At 32.7% G+C, this 21,838-nt stretch overlaps 1 protein-coding gene and 1 long non-coding RNA gene across 2 annotated transcripts; both read right to left on the reverse strand.

The window, feature by feature from the left end:
- Window positions 1-11,659: 11,659 nt before the first annotated feature.
- On the reverse strand, window positions 11,660-15,258 carry LOC107897765 (uncharacterized). The gene is made up of 2 exons (XR_005903634.1): window positions 14,891-15,258; window positions 11,660-11,950 (listed from the first exon to the last, which is right to left on the reverse strand). It is a non-coding gene; the product is annotated as an uncharacterized lncRNA (long non-coding RNA).
- Window positions 15,259-16,370: 1,112 nt separating this feature from the next.
- Window positions 16,371-19,553, reverse strand: LOC107897764 (3-ketoacyl-CoA synthase 11). The gene is made up of 2 exons (XM_016823335.2): window positions 18,563-19,553; window positions 16,371-17,345 (listed from the first exon to the last, which is right to left on the reverse strand). Exons 1-2 carry the CDS (start codon window positions 19,352-19,354, stop codon window positions 16,551-16,553), a joined length of 1,587 nt encoding a protein of 528 aa, XP_016678824.1. The 5' UTR covers window positions 19,355-19,553; the 3' UTR covers window positions 16,371-16,550.
- Between the last annotated feature and the right edge of the window lie 2,285 nt (window positions 19,554-21,838).

Here is a 21,838-nt window from a genome sequence, read left to right on the forward strand (position 1 = left end):
GTGCCAAACCTATAGGGCATACTGACTTATGCCATACGGCTAAGTAACACGCCCGTGAGTGAGGCCCTGTGAAGCATACTGACTTGATTTCTAAAACCACACTAGGGGACACATGACCGTGTACTTAACCGTGTGTCACACACGACTGAGACACACGCCCGTGTCTCTGTTCATGTGGACAAAAATAGGCTATTTATCAAGCCAATTTACCACCCCATTTAGTACACACCTTCACTTACACATATGGCATCAAAACAAAGCATAATAGGTAACTCAAAACAACCAAATCAAACATAATTCATACCATTTCATCTAAGCATTTCTTAACATAAACCACAATCACAAACATCCTCATTTCATCAACCATTTCCAAGTAACCATTAAACACATCACAAAATGACATTAGCATACCTATAAACATACATCACCAACCAAACCAAATAGGTCAATTTACATATCCATATACAACATTATAAACATAACTTTTATAAGACAACACAAGTGGCCAAATTCACTATCAAGCTATAACCAAAATGACCAAAGTCCCTATACATGCCATATGACCCAAAACATAGTTTCAAAGGTACCAAAGTGTCAGTGGATAGTGTGATGAAGTCTCCGATGATCCCCGTGTTCGAGCTAGCTTGAAATCACTATAAAACATGGAAAAGCAACAAAGTAAGCTATATAGCTTAGTAAGCTCATATGTTAACAATAAGCAATTATCATCAGCTATTAATCATTCAAATAGTAGAAAAAAATGTACAACAATTCTATTAAATCTCAAAGCTATCAAATGATCATTCACATAACTTACCAAAGAAGTTATCAATTCCATAGTTTCAATACTTAATTCATTACCGTATGTACCTGTACCAACTCGTACCAATCTCATGCTCAACCACATCTTTCATTTACCCGTTGAGCCATTCAAAATAGAAGTCAGATACTCAAGGTCTCACATGATATGTACCTATACCATGGCCCGAAGTCAAATCAAGGTAACTTATCCAAAATTCTAATATCATGGCCTAAAGCCAAATCAGCCGATATGCATGGCTAGAAGCCAAATTGGTATATCTCGCACCCGAAGTGCTAATAACATGGCCCGAAGCCAACTCAAAGTATACCTAATGACATGTCACTAGCATCCTAAACTATTCCTAAGGTTCAACCAGGATTCCAACTGTCGAATCTTTGTCGAATCATTTCTGAAATTGTCCATAATCACATAATCACAATTCATGTTATATCAAAGCACATAAAATACATTTGAAATGAAATTTAACATATGAACTTACCTTGGATGTGAAAATAGCGAATCGAGTCGATTAGTCAATAACTATCTTTTCTCCGATCCAAATCTGTATTTCTCCTTTCTTAATCTAAATATATTTAAAATTAACTTATTTAATCATCTGTTCATTCAATTTAGTCTAAAACACACTTTAAATACATTTAAACTTTTGCCCCACATATTTCACATTTTTCACAATTTAATCCTTATTACACAAAATCACAAATTAATGAAATTCACAACAAACCCATGCCAGCCAAATTACCATAATGCCCCTAGCAGCCCATATTTTTCATTTATTTCACATTTTAACCACACATTTTTCATATTTCACAAATTAGCCCTTAATTTGTGTTTTCACTAAAAATCACTTAACAAAACTTGTTTAACTAACAAAAATATTCATAATCTATCATTAAACATCAAAACTCATACATATTCATCAATGGAAACTTTCAAAATCTTTAATAGTTTTGCAAATTAGTCCCTGTGCTAGCTAGTACTAGATGCAACGATCACAAAAACATAGAAATCATTAAAAACTGAGCAAAATCACTTATCAAATCAAGCTTCAAAGTTACCGAACCTTCAAGCTAAATTCATGGCTTTTCTAAGCCCTAATTTTCAGTTAAGAAGATGAATATAAAGCTAATTTGGTTTTTGTTTTATTAATGTTAAGTTTAATTACTAATTTACAATTATAACCTTAATAATAAACCATTTAAAACACATAATAATATGTCCATATATGTCCACTCACCAATATAATGGTCTAATTACAACATAAGGACCTTAACTATAAGGTTCTATAGCTATTTGACACCTTTAACTAATAGAACGGCACTTTTGCATTTTACGCAATTTAGTCCTTTTTATCAAATTAACTATTCAAATGATAAAATTTCTTCACGAAACTTTCACAAATACGTACTATCATGCTGTAAACAATTAAAGTAAGATTAAAATAATTTTTCAACCTCAGATTTGTGGTGCCAAAACCACTATTCTGATTTGACTAAAAATGGACTGTTACACACACACACACACCTGTGTTTCTACCCATGTGGACAAAAATAAGCTATTTACCAAGCCATCTTGCAACCCAAATTTGCACAAACCTAAACCAACCCAATTGGCACAAAACATGGCATAACTAGGCATTTAAATCAACTCCAATCAAGCTCAATTCATGATAATCTCATACCATTAACCACAATACACACAAACATCAAATTTGACCATTTCATTCATGCTAACGCATAATCAAAAATCACCTAAATGGCATATTATAATTTTGCAGCATTTTGCTTAAACAAATAAGCATACTAATTCTCAAATATCAACTATTTAACATCCACAATACCTATAATCAACAAACTCACAACACAAACCATATGCACATATATATACACCATCAAACCAACCAAATTAAGCCAACTCTTTTAGCTATATACAAAACCAAACTTTTAATGTTTTACAAGCCATTTCAAATGACTAAAGTCATTAACAACACAAATATCAACATGACCAAAGTCCCCATACATGTCATCTACTCAAAATACTTAAGTTTAAAAGTACCAATGTGATAGTTGGATAGTGTGATGAAGTCTCCGATGATTCCTGAATCCGAGCTAGCTTTCATTTCACTATAAAACATGAAAAATAAACAAAGTAAGCTATAAAGCTTAGTAAGTTCATAAAGCAATAAACTTAACTTACCAAATATGCACAAATTAAGCAATTAAAATATATTATAACATATCTCATTTTGAACCATCAACCTACCACAATTTCCATTTCCAAAATTAGACATAAATTTCACAAATTTCTTCAATTCAATGCTTGTACGGTTTATGTACATACCTGTACCACCTCATATTAACATTTACACAAACACATCTCTAATATACCCATTGAACCATTCGTAATACTATCGGATACTTGAAAATCTTGCACCCTAAGTGCCACATACATAGCCGAAGCTATCTCAATCTCGTATCACATATAGTGCTCACTCTCGAGCTATCAACGGGTCTTCTCACACAAGCTAACGGTCATGACGAAGCTACACGGTGCTGCTCACACCATTTGACAAGTATCCGCAAAACATGTTGGATAACTCTGCCACCGGTTGGACGTACGGACCAGTACCCAAATCATATAACCCCTAATGACATGTCATTTGTATCCTAATCTATTCCTAAGGGTCAGTCGGGATTTTTCATTTGTCGAATCATCGTCGAATATATCCGCAAGGTCCTATTCACAATTTATGCAATATCAAAGCATTTCAAATACAAATATAATAATGCTTATTACATACGAACTTACCTTGAATACAAAAATAGTGAAATAAGTTGATTAGTCTGATACTTTGTTCTTTCCCATATCTAAATCTGAATTTCACTTTTATTGATCTAAATGTAATCAAAATTAACTTATTTAATAATCTCTCTAGTCAATTTAATCCAAAACACAAAGTAAGGTAATTTTACATTTTTTGCCCCTAACATTTCAATATTTTTACAATTTAGTCCTTATTTCATAAAATTACAAATTCATGCATTTCAATCAAAACCCATGCTAGCAAAATTTCAATTAGGTCCCTAGCAGTCCATATTTTTCATTTATTTCACAATTTAACTAAAAAATTTACACATTTCACATTTTAATCCCTAATTGGACATTTTACTAAAAATCACTTAACAAATGTTGTTTATCTAACTGCAAGCATGCATTTTCTACCACTAAACATCAAAACACATATAGATTCATCAATGGAAAAACCCTCAACCTATAAAAATTTTGCAAAATAGTCCTTGGGCTAGCTAGACTAAGCTGCAACGATCACAAAAACATAGAATCACTAAAAATCGAGTCAAAATCACTTACCAATTAAACAATGCAATGACCGAACCCTAAATAGCTTCCATGGATATTTTCCTTTCTTACTTTAGGTGGAAGAAGATGAAATGAAGAAGAAATTTGACTTGTTTTTACTTAATTTATTTTTAATTATTGAATTACATATATAACTTTTATAATAAAACATTAAAATCACTTAAATGATGTCCAAGAATGTCCACTCATATTAACAATGGGCTAATTGCAATGTAAACCCCTTAACTATTTAATTTCATTGCCATTTAATACCTTTAGCTAATAGAGCATCATTTTTACACTTTATGCGATTTAGTCCTTTTTATCAAATTAACATTCAAACGATAAAATTTCTCAACAAAAATTTCACACAATAATTTTATCATGCTGTAAACATTAAAATAATAATAAAATAATTATTTCAACTTTGAATTTGTGGTCCCGAAACCACTATTCTGATTTGACTAAAAACGGGCTGTTACAGATGGCCAAACATTACACGATTACTAGCACATGTGAATGCCTAAGGAATTGGGTTCATGTACTAATTGGATGAGAATCCATGTTCTTAGTACTTGATCATGATCACTCCATGATGGCTTGATTTAGTGGATGTGGGAATTATCGTTGCCATGGCTTACACATGTTTTCAAGATTTAATGTAAGACGCATGCATCATCTTAATGCATATCGTAATGTTGCAAAACATTTTCAAACATTTTCTTAATAGAAAGATATTAATATATGAATGTTTTATTTTAAATTCGAAAATAATACCTACTCCTTTATTGAACATACTCATTGAAAATAAACTAAACAGAAATAATTATAATGAATGGAAAGGGAACCTGATAATTATCCTGAGCTGTAAGAAACTTAGAACAGTTTTTGATAATAAATGTCCACTGGTCACTCAAGTTGAGGCTAGAAAATGCTAGGAAAAGTCTGATGAGATATCTCATTGCTATATGCTGGCAAGCGTGACCAATACTCTTTATAAGCAACTAGAGAGCTATAAGACTGCTAAAGCTATTCTAGATAAGCTAGAAGACATGTTCAGAGGCCAAGCTAGCTTGGCTCGATAGTCTACCATAACTAGCTTGATGAATGCCCACCAGAAGCCCAACACTCTAGTCAAATACCATACGATCACTCTTGTGAGCTACTTTACCGAGGTTGCGGAAAATGAGACCAATCTGGACCAAAACACTCAAATTGAGATGGTGTTCAAATGCTTGTCAAAGGATTTTGCTAATTTCCAGGCTACATATAGCTTGGAAACAAAAACTTGATGCTTACACAACTCACGGAGGAGTTACAATCCTATGAGTTGATGTTGAACGACAGTTAACCGATCTGAAAAGCAAAAGCAAATATAGTCATCACTTCTTCCTTAAAAAGGAAGTGAAAGTGTGCTAAAACAGGAAAAGAAAAGGTCTTTAGGCCACCACAAGTAGAAAGTAAGAGAACTATAAAACCTAAAGACTTATCTAAGTCTAAATGCTTCATTTGCAGCAAAAAAGGGCACTTCAAGGTAAGCAATAAAAAGTGGAAGGAATACCTAGCTACCAAAGGAAAAGGTATGGAAATCTTGATGATAGAAGCTTGTTTAGTGGAAGACTCAATAGGCTACAGGGTCATTAATTTTGGAGCCACTAATCATATTTGTGTTTCTGTACAAGGGTTCGAGGAGACAAAAGATCACAGAGATAAGAGATTATTGTTGCAGACCGGGAAGAAGACATGTGTGGCAAGTGAAGCAGTGGGAGATGTACATCTTTATTTTGATAATTTTAGGAAGATTATTTTAAAAAAGACGTTTTCTATGTACCAAGTTTCAAAAGAAACTTTTTTTTTGCATGTTTTTATAATGACGACTTGACCGTGACTTTTAAGAATGGAATTATAATATTTAGAAATCGCAATCTTATCTATAATGGATGTATGTCAAGTAATCTCTATTTTATCAAACCAAAGATGTACACATTGCTTGAGACTGAAATATCGAATAAAAGACTTAAAAATTCTCACTCTAATAAGGTGTACCTTTGGCATTTGAGACTTGGTCATATTAACCGAAAAATAATCACTAGACTTGTGTCTTAAGTTCACTTAAAGAAGTTGATCTTCTACAATGTGAGTCTTTCTTGGAAGGTAAGATGACTAGCTAGAAAGCCTTTAGAACTTGTGCACAATAACATAAGTGGCCCTATAAGCATTAGTGCAAGAGGTGGTTATGAGTATTATGTAACTTTTATTGATGACTATTCTAGATATGGGTATGTATACCCGATGCACTACAAGAGTGACACCTTTGATAAATTCAAAGAGTTTCGTACGAAAATGGATAAACAACTAGGTTTACCTATAAAGGCACTTTGGTCTGATCGAGGTGGGGAATATTTATCTTATGAGTTCTTAGGAAACCTCATAGAGAATAATATTCAATCCTAGTTAACCACGGTGAGTATCCACAACAGAATGGTATGGAAGAGAGAAGAAATCAAACATTGTTAGACATGGTACGTTTGATGTTAAGTTATTCAAAGCTGTCAATATCTTTTTTGGGATACGTTGTGCAAACGACTTGCTATATTATGAATTATGTACCAACTAAGGAAGCATCGAAAAATCCATACGAATTGTAGTATGGCAAGAAACCAAGTCTGGAACATTTAAGGATTTGGAGATGCCCAACCTACGTATTGGATAAAGATGCAAGGAAGTTGGACTCACGAACATAATTATCCATGCTTGTAGGATATCCAAAAGGGAAAAAAGGGTGGTTTGTTTTATAACCTGAAAGAGAAAACTATTATAGTCTCAAATCATGCTACTTTCCTTGAACGAATTTACATGATTGACTTCAAACCTTGAAGTAAAGAGGTACTCGATAAGCTTTCAGGAAATATACAAAACCCTACAGAAACGGTTCCAGAACCAACTCCTAAAATAGACCTGCAAACGATCAGTATCATAGGAAGCTCCATCGTAGTGGGAGGCTCTCTCATAAGTCTAAACTCTTCAAATCTGACAGAAGTATTTTAAACACTAAGTTTGCCGAACAGGAAGATAATAACCCACTCACATTGGATGAAGCGATGCAGGGTGTCGATTCCAAGCTCTAGGAAATAGCTATGAAAGTTTAGATGGACTATATGTATTCCAACTCAATGTGCGAATTTGTAGACTTACTAGAAGGGATAAAACCCATAGGGTGTAAGTGGATCTACAAGAGGAAAAGAAATACGAATGAAAAAGTGGAAACTTATAAGGTCGGACTTATAGAAAAAGGTTATACTTAGAAAGAAGGTCTATTATGAAAAAACATTCTCTTTGGTTGCCATGCTCAAGTCAATCCACATATTACTATCCATTGTGGTGGTTCTCGATTACGGGATCTAGAAAATGGATGTCAAGACAGCGTTTTTGAATGACTATCTTGAAGAGAGCATCTATGTGATGCAACCCACCGGATATATAGCTAAAGGAAATTAGCATAAAGTTTGCAAACTGATTAGATCCATATATAGACTTAAGCAAGCATCTCGCTCATGGAATCAAAGATTTTATTAGACGATCAATACTTTTGGATTTGAGCAAAACGTAGATGAACCTTGTGTTTACAAACATTTAGGGGATGGAAAGGTGGTCTTTCTCATTCTATATGTCGATGGCATTCTACTTATTAGAATTGATGTATGGACATTATCATCGGTTAAACTATGCTTAACCTAAAAGTTTAGCATGAAGGACTTAAGAGAAGCTAATTTTTTTCTAGGTATTCAAATCTTAAGGGATCGAAAGAACAAAGTGATAGCACTATCTCAAGCTTCATACATAAACAAGATATTGGAGTGTTATGCAATGACCGATTTGAAGAATGGAAATCAACCCTCTATATCGAGATTTCATCTCTCCTTAAAGATACAGTAGAAGAAAGAGAGACATGAAAATGGTTCCTTATGCCTCGACAGTAAGAAGTCTCATGTATGTTATGCTATGCACATGCCCAGATATCTGTTTTGCAGTGGGGTTGGCAAATCGATATCAGGAAAATCTAGGACCAAGGCATTGTCAAGCAATTAAGCATATACTAAATTATTTATGGCGAATGAGAGATTATATGTTTGTGTATTCCGGAAGAGATCTTAATCCTATCTGATATATTGATTTTAACTTCCAAACGTGTTGAGATTCGAGGAAATCGACATTAGGTTCTGTTTTTATCCTAAATGACAAGTTCATAATGTAAATAAGTGCCAAGTAGGGTGACACTACTAATTTCACTATGGAGGCCCAAACATGAGGTGTGAAAAAGCTATGACACTACAATAGTATGGATATAGCTAAACCCAAATTAACCACATAAGGACAAAACACATGGAGGCAATAGTGTTTCACGAAATGGTGACATAGGCAAAGATCGCATATGAAGACAAACCTTGGGAATTTATTTAGCCAAGACTCATATAGCTAGAGAGCTCTTTAGAGAACATATGAAGAGGCACAAGAATGCAAAACATGACTCATCTACTCCACTAAGACAAGTACTGTCTAATTTAGTGTCTTAAGTGTAATATTTTCGTCAATACACACTTGTAATTTTTTTCAAATAGATTGGTTAATATTGATTACGATTAGTATACTCTGTATTATTTTGCTCACATGGTTTTTCCATGTAATGCAAAATGGAAGCAAATGTTACTCATTAGTTGTCAGTGTTTAACTAATACTAAGAAGTATTACATGTTCGGATCGCAATACGAAAAAATAACTTGTATTAGTAAACAAACCTAAACATATCCTTAGTCTAACGGGAAATGAGCAAACTAATTGAAAGACTAATATATAGTCTATCAAGTCCAATCAAGGAGATGCCTTGTCTTAGGAATTAGAGCGAATGACTCCTAGAAGATAGAGATAAAGATGTGACTAACTGGACTGACAGTACATTCGACAGGACCCAAGTAGAATATATCCTAAACCCGCTTATGAATTTATTCACTTGTGACATTCATAGTGTGGCATACCTAAATCCTGAATGGATGGCAAACTATGTATACGTGTCTCATACACTTTAATGTAAGTAAAAGCCCGAGTTCAAATAGATAAGGAATCAAAAGTTGGTGCGTTGGGTGTGCAACTTCTATAGTATGTAGTGTCATTCACAATAGAGGAATGCATAGTCTAAAACATGGGATGATATCCTTTCATTGGCATTACATGGTTGATGAAAAGTAAACGTGGTCACGGGTCATTAATCTTTGTGATAGATGACTTGAACACTATCTGATAGTGATTGACTTTTCATGAATGAAGATGTAATGGTTAACATGAGTTAAAATAGAATCATATTGGGAGAGCGGATATTATCCTAAAAAGATCAAGAATATCCTATAAGGGTAACACACTTATGATAAATTCATTGGACTAGCACTAAGTAGTTGCTTTCGTAATGGCATGTCATTGGGGAGAGCACAATCATGATACTATAGAAGAATGACTTCGTGACTAAGTGAGTTTATAATTAATAGGTGAAAAGAAAAATTTTAATTATAAATTATTTGAGCCTCAACTACATATGTTCAATTAGTCCCTCCGCTAGCTCATCTAAACCAAAAATGAATTGTGTGTTCGAATAGAAATGAACGAAATGAATAGAAAAAGAGAAATGGGAAACATTTAGGAATGGTTATGGTTTTCTCCGAAATAGAGAAATTGAATCATTTGGAAATGAATGTAGCCTTTTAAAAATGGAAATGGAAACGAAAATGAAAATGAAAATGGAAACTTACAATCCTATATAGGATTACTGGAAGAATGAGTTTATGTTTTTGGATAGTTTCGGAGCTCGAAAATGAAAATAAATCATTTGGTCATAATGAATATGTTGAGTTGTGATATATTGAACATATTTTCTCGAAATTTTAGTAGGGGTAAAATTGTCAAAATTTTGCTAGAGTTAAAATAGGGATGGAAAAATTGTTTCTATTTATAAATATTAGATTTTATTTTGGGAAATAGAAACACTGAATCGGGTTGGATCACATTAAAGAGTATTGGGTCATAAAGGGTCAAGAAAATACCTGTAATTGGACCTGATGTAAAAGAGGCCACAAAACCCTTCATGGACATAAAGGGGGCTAGCAACCCTAGTAGAAATACTAGGCAAAAATGTCCCACCCCTCCCCTACTCTAAGTAAGATGTTGTTTTTCTATTTAAAATAAATCACTACAACTCAACAAAGGTTCTACCTTCTCTTCCTATAAATAGATGGCACTGGTAGAGCTATTTACACAACTTTGACAGATTGTTATTCTGCTTAAAAATGGAGAGAATTTATCCTCAACTGTTATATTCCAAAATAAAAATTCTACCCGTTTCTATTAAAAAGAGACAATTTTTGTTTTCACCTCAAGAAGGAAAGAAAATTTTTGTAGTTCTGTGTTTCAATTTAATTGGTTGGATCCTACACTCGAAGTAGTTCGTGGTACAAGAATAGTAGAGAAGAACATTTGGTTGAAAGTCGGGAATAACAAACATCCCCTAAGCCGAAAACATAAGTATTATTTTGTTTAGGGTTTATTGCTATAAAGATCACAAATGCGTCACTCAAATTCCTTCGAGCTACTCGCCCAATGTAGGACCTGCCAATTCTGGGTGTTACAGGCAGGACTACCCGGTAGTGATACTAGTAGGGAAAGGGCCAATGTGTCGAGAAAGTTCTGAGGCAATCAAGTCAATGCCATTTTGAGGGAGCAACGAGGGTGTTGCGAGAATGGGTGGGGGAGAATGTCACAAGCCAAGATGCAAAGCCCGTGACTATTGCACAAAATGCCTCCTATGAAGGTCTATCTGTTAGATAGGGCCCATTTGACCCACGAGAGCTGACCTGATTCAAAGAACTAATGGAGAAAATTGTCTATTTGAAATAGATATGGAAAAATTAAGTTACTTTGATAAATTGTGAAAGTAATCTTAGAAGATATGTAATATGATAAGATTTGATTTTGTAATCTAGGAGATTATGTAAATCCCTTAATTGCAGATATGCTTCGATCTCGTCTGTTGATGTAATTCAATCTATGCCGTCGGTTTTAGAGGAGCTCAACTATTAATAAAAGGCTTCCCCCTTAGTTGTAGATTGTCCATTGTATTTCATTCTTTAGCTGTGCATACTAAATTAATAGCATTTACTCAAACAACTAGCATGCATTGTTTTTTTGTGTTTATTTTGTTCTTTTTAGCATTCTTTTGACTTGAGTTACTTCTGCTATATAAATTGGTGCATTGGAGGAATTCTACAAGAATTCTCACTTTGCAAGAGTCAGGTTGACTTAGATTGCAATACCCTCTCACCCATATTCAACGCCGGAATAAAATTATGGAGCATTACCGGACTTATAACACATTCAAATATACATTTCATGTAACACCTCAAACCCCTCTCCGTCACATATTAGGGTTACGAGTATTACTGTACAATTGAAACTTTTATAAATAATTTCATTCAAAAATCATAAACATAACTTAAACCATTCCTACATATACATATCGTCCCTAAATCGAGCCCTGGAGGCCCTAAAAATACTTTAAAAACAATTCAAGACTAATTTGAAATCATTTGGAAAACTTTGGAAAAATTCACAAAATAACTAACAACCAAAAACATCCTAGGTACATGCCATTACAAAATAAACATCACTATACTTGAGATCGGGATTGTTATTGTTGGATGCTGAGTCAACGATCAAAAGAGAGTACCTAACCTGCACACAGAAAACAAAATCGCAAGCTAAGTAAAACTTGATCAAAAGAGAGTACCTAACCTGCACACAGAAAACAAAATCGCAAGCTAAGTAAAACTCAATGATATTTTTATAATCCAAACATTTTAAGACATGATATGATACATGAATGCTAAAATTGAATTATATCATCATACTACTATTTATACATACAATTATAAGATATCACCATTTCAATTTCATGCCTTTCATCACTTTATTTCATATTATACTCAATTTTCACAAGTATTCAACTTTAATTGGCTTGAACCTATATCTCAATTCACATCACTTGTTATATGAATAGCTTTGCATAGATCAATCAATAATGTACTTCTATCATGGCACAAACCAATCCACATTAAGCAACTTCACTTATTTGAATAAACAAAAGTATATTTAAAGCATTTGAATTTATTTCACAACTTTAATAATCTAATTCAAGAATATACCATGTTTTCCATGTATCACCATTTCAATAAATTTCGTACACAGATGCCTTGGTGTATATTAAACACTTACCATAACCATAAGCTAATGATTAAACACATAACTTAGCGATATCATCACATGGTAAGATATAGTTCATAAACATATCATCTCTTAAATCATACCTTTCATATTCATGAATATTCATACTTTAATCATTGGCACATAATACCTTTCCATATTTGTCGTAGTGAAGTCAATCGAAACCCTTACCAGAGCTCACACAAAATGTGTTAAACGATGGTCGAAACTATCCCTTTTCTATAATCGATGAATACTGTGAAGACGATTGAATCCCTGGTACACGTTTCCATTGTGCCATAGTCGAACTATGATCTTACATATGCATTGCCATGGCCCTACCATGGTCTTACATTCGTAGTGCCATAACCCAATTATAGTCTTATTATCAGAATGCCATAGTTCAGCTATTATCTTACATATAAACACTGTCATGGTCCAACCATGGTCTTTCGTCCATAGTGTCATAACCCAATTATGGCCTTATCATAAGAATGCCATAACCCAACTATGAACTTACATATAAACACTGCCATGGTCCAACCATGGTCTTACGTTTGAATAATTGCAATAGCCTCGCTATGGTCTTACCATTGATATTAGAAATTATCATTTTCGTTACTTTTTACAATTCATGTTCTATCCAAAAATCAATTTAATATCAGTAATTTTACATCATTTAAACTTTAATATTCATAAACACTTGGAAATATAATTGAGTTCATATTAATGAACTTACAGAGCTAACTTGCAGTAATGGCTACGAGTTTCTCAATCAATGATTGACGTAATATCAATTCATTATTTTATTCCATAATGCCACATTTTATCTATTTATGATTTTTTCAATATTCATTCAATAGAGCTTAACCAAACACAAATAAAAACATACTTAAATAACAATTAACAATTAACTAATTAAATTAAGTAAATAATGTTCGAGTTTCAAGACTACAAACTTACCTAGCATGTAAACACGAGATTTTATTTAACTCCATACATTAACCAACATTATTCAACTTCAATCTCATCATTCGACTATACATCTCCACATATAACATTTCCATACTATCAATTTAAATTCTAATCACTTATTGATTCATTTCATATTGTCACGCTTCATATATATATAATACACAATTTCTCATCTCATAATTTAATCATTTGCCTATATGTAAATATAATTAAGATATCAAAGTAATAATTAAGTATTTAAATTAAATAAATAGAGTTCGAGTTCAAAGACTACGAACTTACTCGGAAAAACATAATAAAAATGCTTGCTTTGGACTGCATAAACACTTTTTTAATACTTTCATTTATTTAGGACAAACATAATAGAAATGTCTAGCTTGGACAGCACTTAATACATGCTTTGGACGACATTTAAAGCTTATTTTGGACAACATTCCTCACGAGCAGAACAAGACAACATTTTTGAATAATAAAGACCTTAACCACGACATCAATAGCTTTTAAATCAGATTTTTTCCTTTGTATCAAATGAACTCTTCAACCGAAAACATAAGTAGGAAAATATAGAAATTTAAGCAATTAAAATTTGACAAAGGCCAAGAAAGGCTCACAATTAAACATGATTGAGTTCTCACTAGCAGGGCATTTCATTCTAAACACACAAACAAACATCACATTACATATAAAATTTCAATATTTTATACAAACAGTACTCGTATATATATTGTCTTATAGTTCGATAATGATATATCAAAGCCACCAAAAAGCATTTAATTAATCATTCAAGATCATGCAATGTACTAATTTAATTTTTTTAAGTATACAAGCTCTTGACCTGTTTTGAAACAGGACAACAACAACAATTATTGAATAGACAGGGTTAAATTACATACACATTTCGTCTATTTAAGCAGGGTAATTCAGACATGCTTAATTCCAGCGTTCATTCGGACATGATTAATCTCCTGTATACATTCAGACATATTAAACTCTAGCATGCCTTTAGATATTAATTTCCAGCACGCATTCGACTACTTTTCGAGCTAACAACAATTAAATTTTCAGACAATTTAGCCCCCTACATCCTTTCATCAAATACTTGTTTCTTAGTTTCAACTATTAATAATGGGACATTACTAAAATTCAAACTTTTGGACAGCAATATAAATAGCAATTTAAACTGTTTTAAGCTCCCAAATTTTAAACTCCTCAAGCATAAACCGAACAGCAATGCATGTTAGTTCCAACCATATTTATTTTGTGCATTTTACCCACAGTAAAAGATACGCAAAATTTAACAGCAACCGACATCCTTAATCTTTTTCTCTTCAATTGAATAATCAAGAGATAGTTACCACAACTTCCAGCCAAATTCAACCATTTTTTTTAGTGTTAGAATAATAAAAGAATTTTAAAGATTTGAGTTCAAGAACTCACCACAAATTCCAAGCCGAGCCTAGCCTTGAACCAGTTCTTTCCCCATCTTGCTGCTGCCTTTCCTTTAGACGAATTGAAGAGGGATTTTTCCTTCTCCAAGCAAATTTTCTTGAGAAAATCAGCTCCTAGCCAGGCCGAACCAAGCATGCAGTCAGCTCTCTTCTCCCCCCCATATTCGAACAGTAACCCGAAAACAAGCAGAAATTTCTTTCATTTCCACCAGTCTAAGAAAAAATATCCAGATGGAAGAAAGAAAATTAAAAGAAAAAAAATATGCTTGGCTTTCTTCTCTCCACATGTTTTTATGTTATATCTATTTTTTTAATAATAAATTTCTAGCATTTAAAACACTTTATGCACCGTCCACTACATAAATACGTAGGTATAATTACATTTTAACTCCTTTAGCTTTGATTTACATTATAACATTAGTTAATATAATAATAATTAAATTTTATAATATATATTCAAAGACATATATAATAAAGTCATAACCGACCACAAATAAGATCACATATCTTATGGTCTTATTTATTACATAAGTCCTATATATTTAATTCTATTTATAAATCATACTTTTTTTAATTACTCGATTTAGCCCATGTATTCTAACTAAACATTCTTTCGTCAAAAAATTACATAATTAAAATTTAATTCACTTCTAATATAACTCTGCAATTATTTTTATTAAATATTTACGAGTCCGGTTTAGGAAAATGAAGTCTCGATACTTCAATTTCTAAAACAATCGACTTTAAAACTGATACACTTGTACCTTGTCTAACTTTCCAATAATTAAAATTTATTAGGCCAAACTTCAATATAATATTGTAATATCCTCCCAAATATTAATAAATAATATTCACTGATTCTATCATAAGAAACAATATTTCGAAAGCATCGTTTCTGATTTCATTGACTTTTGAGTCGTTACATAGATAGATTTGGAGTGAAGGAATCGCCTGAGGTCATATAGATTATGAGACTGTAAGTCTAGCCCGTGACACTTTTCACATGGTTTCTCTGACTATTCGGACTTGGGTTTACTCTTTCAAGATTGTTTGCACTTCAACTCCACTTTTTCAATCTTTGCTGTTTTGTTAGACTTGTAGAAACACTAATAGAACGGTTCAATCTTTGGCAGGGCAACTCTATTGCAAGCGAGCTACGTGGAGCATATGGTATTTGTCCTTTTATTTCTTGTGTTCTATCATTTGATTGTTCCATTATCTTGAGAGAGAGGAGTTAAGATTGATTATACTTGAGTAAGCATATTGGCTTGAGTCTTCAAGTACTCTCCTTTTTTTATTTTTTTTAGGTTTAATAGAATTTTATGATTACTTAAAAAAATAATTCCAAAATTTAATAACAAATGACAAAATAGAGCTGGCGAACATAATTCTTGAACATCTTTTTTGAACAAATTCTTGAACAATTAAGCAAGCATTTCTTGTGTGTAAAAGCATTTTACATACATTGATCAATCAAATTGACTTTATAACACCAAAAAATGAAAATGAAACAATGGTCTCCCTTTTCCCCCTTCTAACTGGGTATTAACAACCAATTTGATTATCACACCTTAACCACGTATAAAATGATTAAACCATATATATATATAGTACTCAGTACTAAATGATAATCTCCTTGTTAAGAAGAATTAGGATTTAGAAGAAGAAGCAATATTTGCCACCCTAGGCACATGAACAGGAAACTCATCAATCTCATCAATCCAAGGGCTTTTCTCCTTAGCTGGATTGATGGTCTTCAATGCCTTCCAAACTGCACTGTTGCACTTAAATCCTGACCCGAAAGCAATCTGCCATGTCCTATCACCCTTTCTGATTCTTCCTTTGGCTTCAGAGTAAGCTAATTCATACCACAAAGAACTGCTTGAAGTGTTTCCAAATCTGTAAAGCGTCATTCTCGATGGCTCCATGTGCCAATCTGTAAGGTCAAGGTTTTTTTCAAGCTCATCTAGCACGGCTCTCCCACCTGCATGAATGCAAAAATGTTCGAATGCCAACTTGAAATCTGGGATATAGGGTTTGATCTTCATCTTCAACACTTTCCTTGCCACCAACGTGACGAAAAACAGGAGTTGCTCCGACATGGGAAGAACTAGTGGCCCCAGAGTGGTGATGTTGGTTTTAAGGGCTTCTCCGGCGACAGCCATGAGGTCTTTCGAGAGGGAAATGCCGATTCTTTTGGTGTCGTCCTCACGTTGGAAGACGCAGTTGTAGCATTTGTCATCGGCACCTTTGTGCGTGCGTACGGTGTGAATGAGTTGGTATTTGGAGCGGTGGCGATCGGATGAGCGGTTGGAGAGAAGGATTGCGGCACCCCCCATGCGGAAGAGGCAATTTGAGACGAGCATAGATCGGTCGTTGCCGAAGTACCAGTTGAGCGTAATGTTCTCCATGCTTACCACTAAGGCATAAGAGCTGGGGTGCACCTATATTTCCAACGAAATATTCAATTGTCATATCGTGATTTTAGTTCTTTTTTTATTTTTATTTTTCATGTTTTATCACATTCAACAGAATAAGTATATATGTTATGATAAAAGTACATCCATAATGATAATTTACACTAATATGAACTGAATGATAATATTGGAAACTAGCAAAAGATCATCCTACCAAAAAAGTTCCAACTAAATGGAGGCAGACAATGTGTAAGATATGGGTGGAATTTAGTGGCAGCACCTATTGATTTTTAATTGATTGAAGCAACTGTCATTTCCTTTAAGAGGCTTACTTCTCCTAATAAAATCAACTGCTGCCGTCCTTTATTAATGTGCCTCACCTAATTATTCAATTGCCACCTTTAATGTATTGTTTGTTGTTTACCTTTAGTCTGAGTTATATTCGATTATCTTAAAAATTTTAAGAAACGGATCAATAATTAATATTTTTTATATTATTGACTGAATGACATAAAAATAATAAATAATTTATTTGACATTTGATCTCTAGGTAATTTCTATCTCTAGGCCTTGGAAAAAAATTACAACCCACCATCAATTTAATAAAATTGTCTATTAAAGCCAGCAAGGTTTCTAAATTACCTAAGGCTTCAAAAAGTTTTAATGATAAGGGCTCATTCATAATAAAAAATACTTGGATATTATAGTTACCTAAGGATTGAAATAAAAAGCATGTGGCAGTTGGATATTGTAGTTACCTAAGGATTGAAATAAATAGCATGTGGCAGTGTTAATGTCTCTTGGTTCCATAGATAATGAATTTAATGATCCTTAAAAGGTATATGATATTCAAGTATTGTAAAATTATCGAAAAATTTTGCTCTATTATCCTAGATCATATAGGAATTCAATACTAATATGTGTCTAAAAATTTTAAGCAAAAAAAATACGAGGTACTAAATAATATGTGATTTAAGTGGGATACGCTAGGTTTTTTTTTTTTAAAACATGTATTGGAGGAATAAAAAATATGTAATTTAAAAGTTTTAAATGTGATTATGATAAATATTATTATCAGTAAAAATTAATATAAGTATAAATATATTGTTATAAATTTATTTTTTATTTAAAGATTGAGAAGGAATTATAGAGTAATTCTAAAGGAATTAATAATTCTAAGCGTATAAAAGAAAAACAGCTTCAAAAAGAAGTTAAAAACGATAAAGAACAAGAACACATATTACCTGCAGCAGCTGTTTAGCATGGTCTATAGAAATGAGCCCAGCACTGCACCCCATTCCACCAAGATTATAACTCAAAATGTTGCCTCTAAGCTTGTATCTGTTGACAACCATGGCAGAAAGAGATGGTGTAGGATTGAACAAGCTACAATTCACCACAAGGATCCCTATATCCTTTGCCTTAACACCAGTTTTGTCCAAGAGTTCATCAATAGCTCCAAACATCACTGTCTCGGCCTCCTTCCTGGCTTCCGCCATGCAAGGGTTGGGTGGGACACGCATCACTGCCTCAGGCAAGTATGTCTTTTGTCCCAACCCAGACCTCTCCAGGATTTTCTTCTGAAAGGCTAAGTTCTCTTCGGTGAAGCTACCAGTGAGACCAGATCTCTCCATGAAGATCTCCCTGGTGCAAATACGATCAGCTTCAGGCTTGTAACAAGCGAAATTCACTAAGTAAACTTTCCTTGGCCGGCTCATGAAGTAAAGTGTGGCCAAGAAAACTAAAAGACCGGAACATAGGGTTACTGAAACGAGATTGAACTTGAGTTGGTTCCATAGTCGAACAAAATCTAAGAGAGTAAGTGTGGAAAGATGAACTGAAGCAATGCCTAGGAGAGGCACCAACATCAAATACATAGCGTTAGAGATAACGTAATGGTAGCCAAGCTTCACATATTTTAGCCTTACTGAAAGAAGAAAGTTTGGGAGATTGTTGTTTGATCTTTCTTCTGATGATGGAGCTGTTTGAACCTTTACGGGCTCAACGTTCCTTCTTTGCTTACTCTCTTCTGCCATTTTCTTTTCTTTTTTAGCTACAAATCCAACTCAATTTGAAGCTTAAAGAAAAACCCAAATCGAAAACGGTGTTGAAAATCAAGGAAACAAAACTTTGGTATAAAGAAGTGAACAAAAGTGGTAGTTTATTTTTCGATGTTGAATTTGCTAAGAAAATGAAGGAAAAAAAAAAAAGAAGTACGAAAAGTGCTGATGAGTTAAATTGTGGGAAGAATTTGGAGCTATTTAAAGCGAAAGAGAGAGAGAGATGGGAGGATGCAACTACACCCAACGAACCTTAATTGTTAACCTGCCCTGACGTATTTGCCAACAGGGTAATTTCCCTTCTTTTGTTTTTTCTCCCATTAAAGTTAGGTTAGTATTTAATAGATGCACAGGAAATAGTTTTTAAAAAAAATATATCAGGTATTTTTTTAAAAAATATTTATTTTTAATATTTTATTATATTTTTATAAAATATTTATCAATTCTTTAACCTTAGTTAGTGTATCAAATATTTTTTGTATATTGATATTACCTATTAAAAATATAATTACCTCTATTCATAATTAATTTTTTAATGATATATTATGTATGTTTCATTGATAACGTTGGAGTTTATATCAAATACGTGCCTCGTATATTAATATACTAATATAGTTTTATTACGTTTGGTTTGAATACATGGGAGAAAAAGAGGGTTGACATGTCCAACGAATTAGCATATAGTATTTTGCACGATAGCATTTGTTGGTGAACAAATTAGTTCACCCAATTCAAAAGGCATATGGTAGTAGAAGACATTCCTTGAATCCGTAAGTGGGTTTATCAACTGTTTAATTGGGAAGTTAATATTTTTATTTTAATTATTGTATTTTATAAATTTTGAAAAGTTAATGGTGACATAAAAATTATAATTTTGATCATTTATATATGAGAAGTTCTCAAAAAAATTAAAACAAATTCTTTTTGAAAATAATTAGGAAAAATCAACTGTTGAAGTTTATGTATTTACTAACCATTAAATTAACTTCTTTGTTTTGGTAAAACAAGAAGAAAAAATTAAAATAAATTAAAATAGAAAAATTAAATTCCTAACTTTTATAAATTGAGAAGATGAAATTCTTGACCGAAATTCATTCATATTTCATTTTTATAAAATTTTGATAAAGTTTGAATATTACTATTTGTAATATGTTTAAATTGTAATATCCTTTACACTAAAAAGGTTTTAAAATGATAATAAGGTTAAATTTCTAATTATTTAGATTTTTATTTTAAAAAATTAAATTAAAAACCAAATAAATCAAACAATCACTATATAATTGGATAATAAATATAAAATGAGATCAAATTTATATAAATGAGAAGATTTTCTTTTTTAAGTAAGGAAGGCTACAACCTTAAGGTACAAAATCATTGCAAAATATGTCTACCTACTGTAAATCCTTGCCTACCATTCATACGAAGTACCCACAGGGGTCTATTGAGTTAACTCTATTTCCAGTTTCAACATAAAATTAGCAACAGAGTTAGCCTTTCTAAACATACTTTGTAATTTGTCCTCACAATTTCTTGAGCACAAGGACTCAATTCTTCTTGCTAAAGTTGGGATTCCTACATCATTATTTACCTCATTGATCAATTTGACGAATTCAAGGTTGCCATGTTTAACAATCTAGCAACATTAAATTTGTAAAATGAAGGTTCATACAATTCTAGTCTCTCAAAGCACCAGAAAGGAAACTATCCCACTCATTTCTCAGAACCAGGTTTCTCTATGTAACATTGGTAACAATGCAATCACGAATAATATGCATTAACGTTTCTTGACAGCCTCCATCCGTCATGCTCTTCTACACCTCTTCTATTGGTTAAGAGTCGTTCCTCAAGTACCAACCCTAGAATACAACAATCATCCCAAAACCAAGTATTAATGCATCGTTTGATTACTAATGGAATAATATGAGATAAAAAATTATTTATTACATATGTATTATAATAGTTAGATATAAAATAAAAAACTTAATACAAATTTAAATTTGAAATTAGAAAGATGAGTAATGACTAGTAAAAATTAAGACCTCTTCAAAATAAGTAAAAAAAAAGTTCTTCTATTTTCCCAAAACTTGTCATGTGCGTGGCTAAAAATTATCATTTAAAAATAGTTTATAAAACATGGTGAATAAATGATACTCCTGCGAAACATAGCATAAGCCCATTACTAATCGACCAATACAATTCCTTTTTCAGATTTGCACAAACTTTTGATAAGGACCTCTAAATGTAAAAGCAATTTAGGCTGTCATTAGCTAATGCACATCCCACACTAATTTCTCTTTTACTCCACAGTACACATGTAACAGCCCCACCAAACCTGATCGTCGAGTCCAAGCTGCAAGAAGCCACAACCGTCACTAGAGCAACTACATGAAATTTTGCAACATTCAATCATTCCTGCTTATAACTAACTATCATTCACATCCAAATTATGTTACACAATCA

Source organism: Gossypium hirsutum, chromosome A10, assembly GCF_007990345.1.
Source record: "Gossypium hirsutum isolate 1008001.06 chromosome A10, Gossypium_hirsutum_v2.1, whole genome shotgun sequence".
Lineage (NCBI taxonomy): Eukaryota > Viridiplantae > Streptophyta > Magnoliopsida > Malvales > Malvaceae > Gossypium > Gossypium hirsutum.

Coding starts and splice junctions, on each gene's coding strand:
- LOC107897764 (XM_016823335.2), bottom strand. CDS start 19,354: ATGGCAGAAGAGAGTAAGCAAAGAAGGAACGTTGAGCCCGTAAAGGTT. Junction 17,346..18,562: donor ATGCTAAACAGCTGCTGCAG/GTAATATGTGTT, acceptor TTGGAAATATAG/GTGCACCCCAGCTCTTATGC.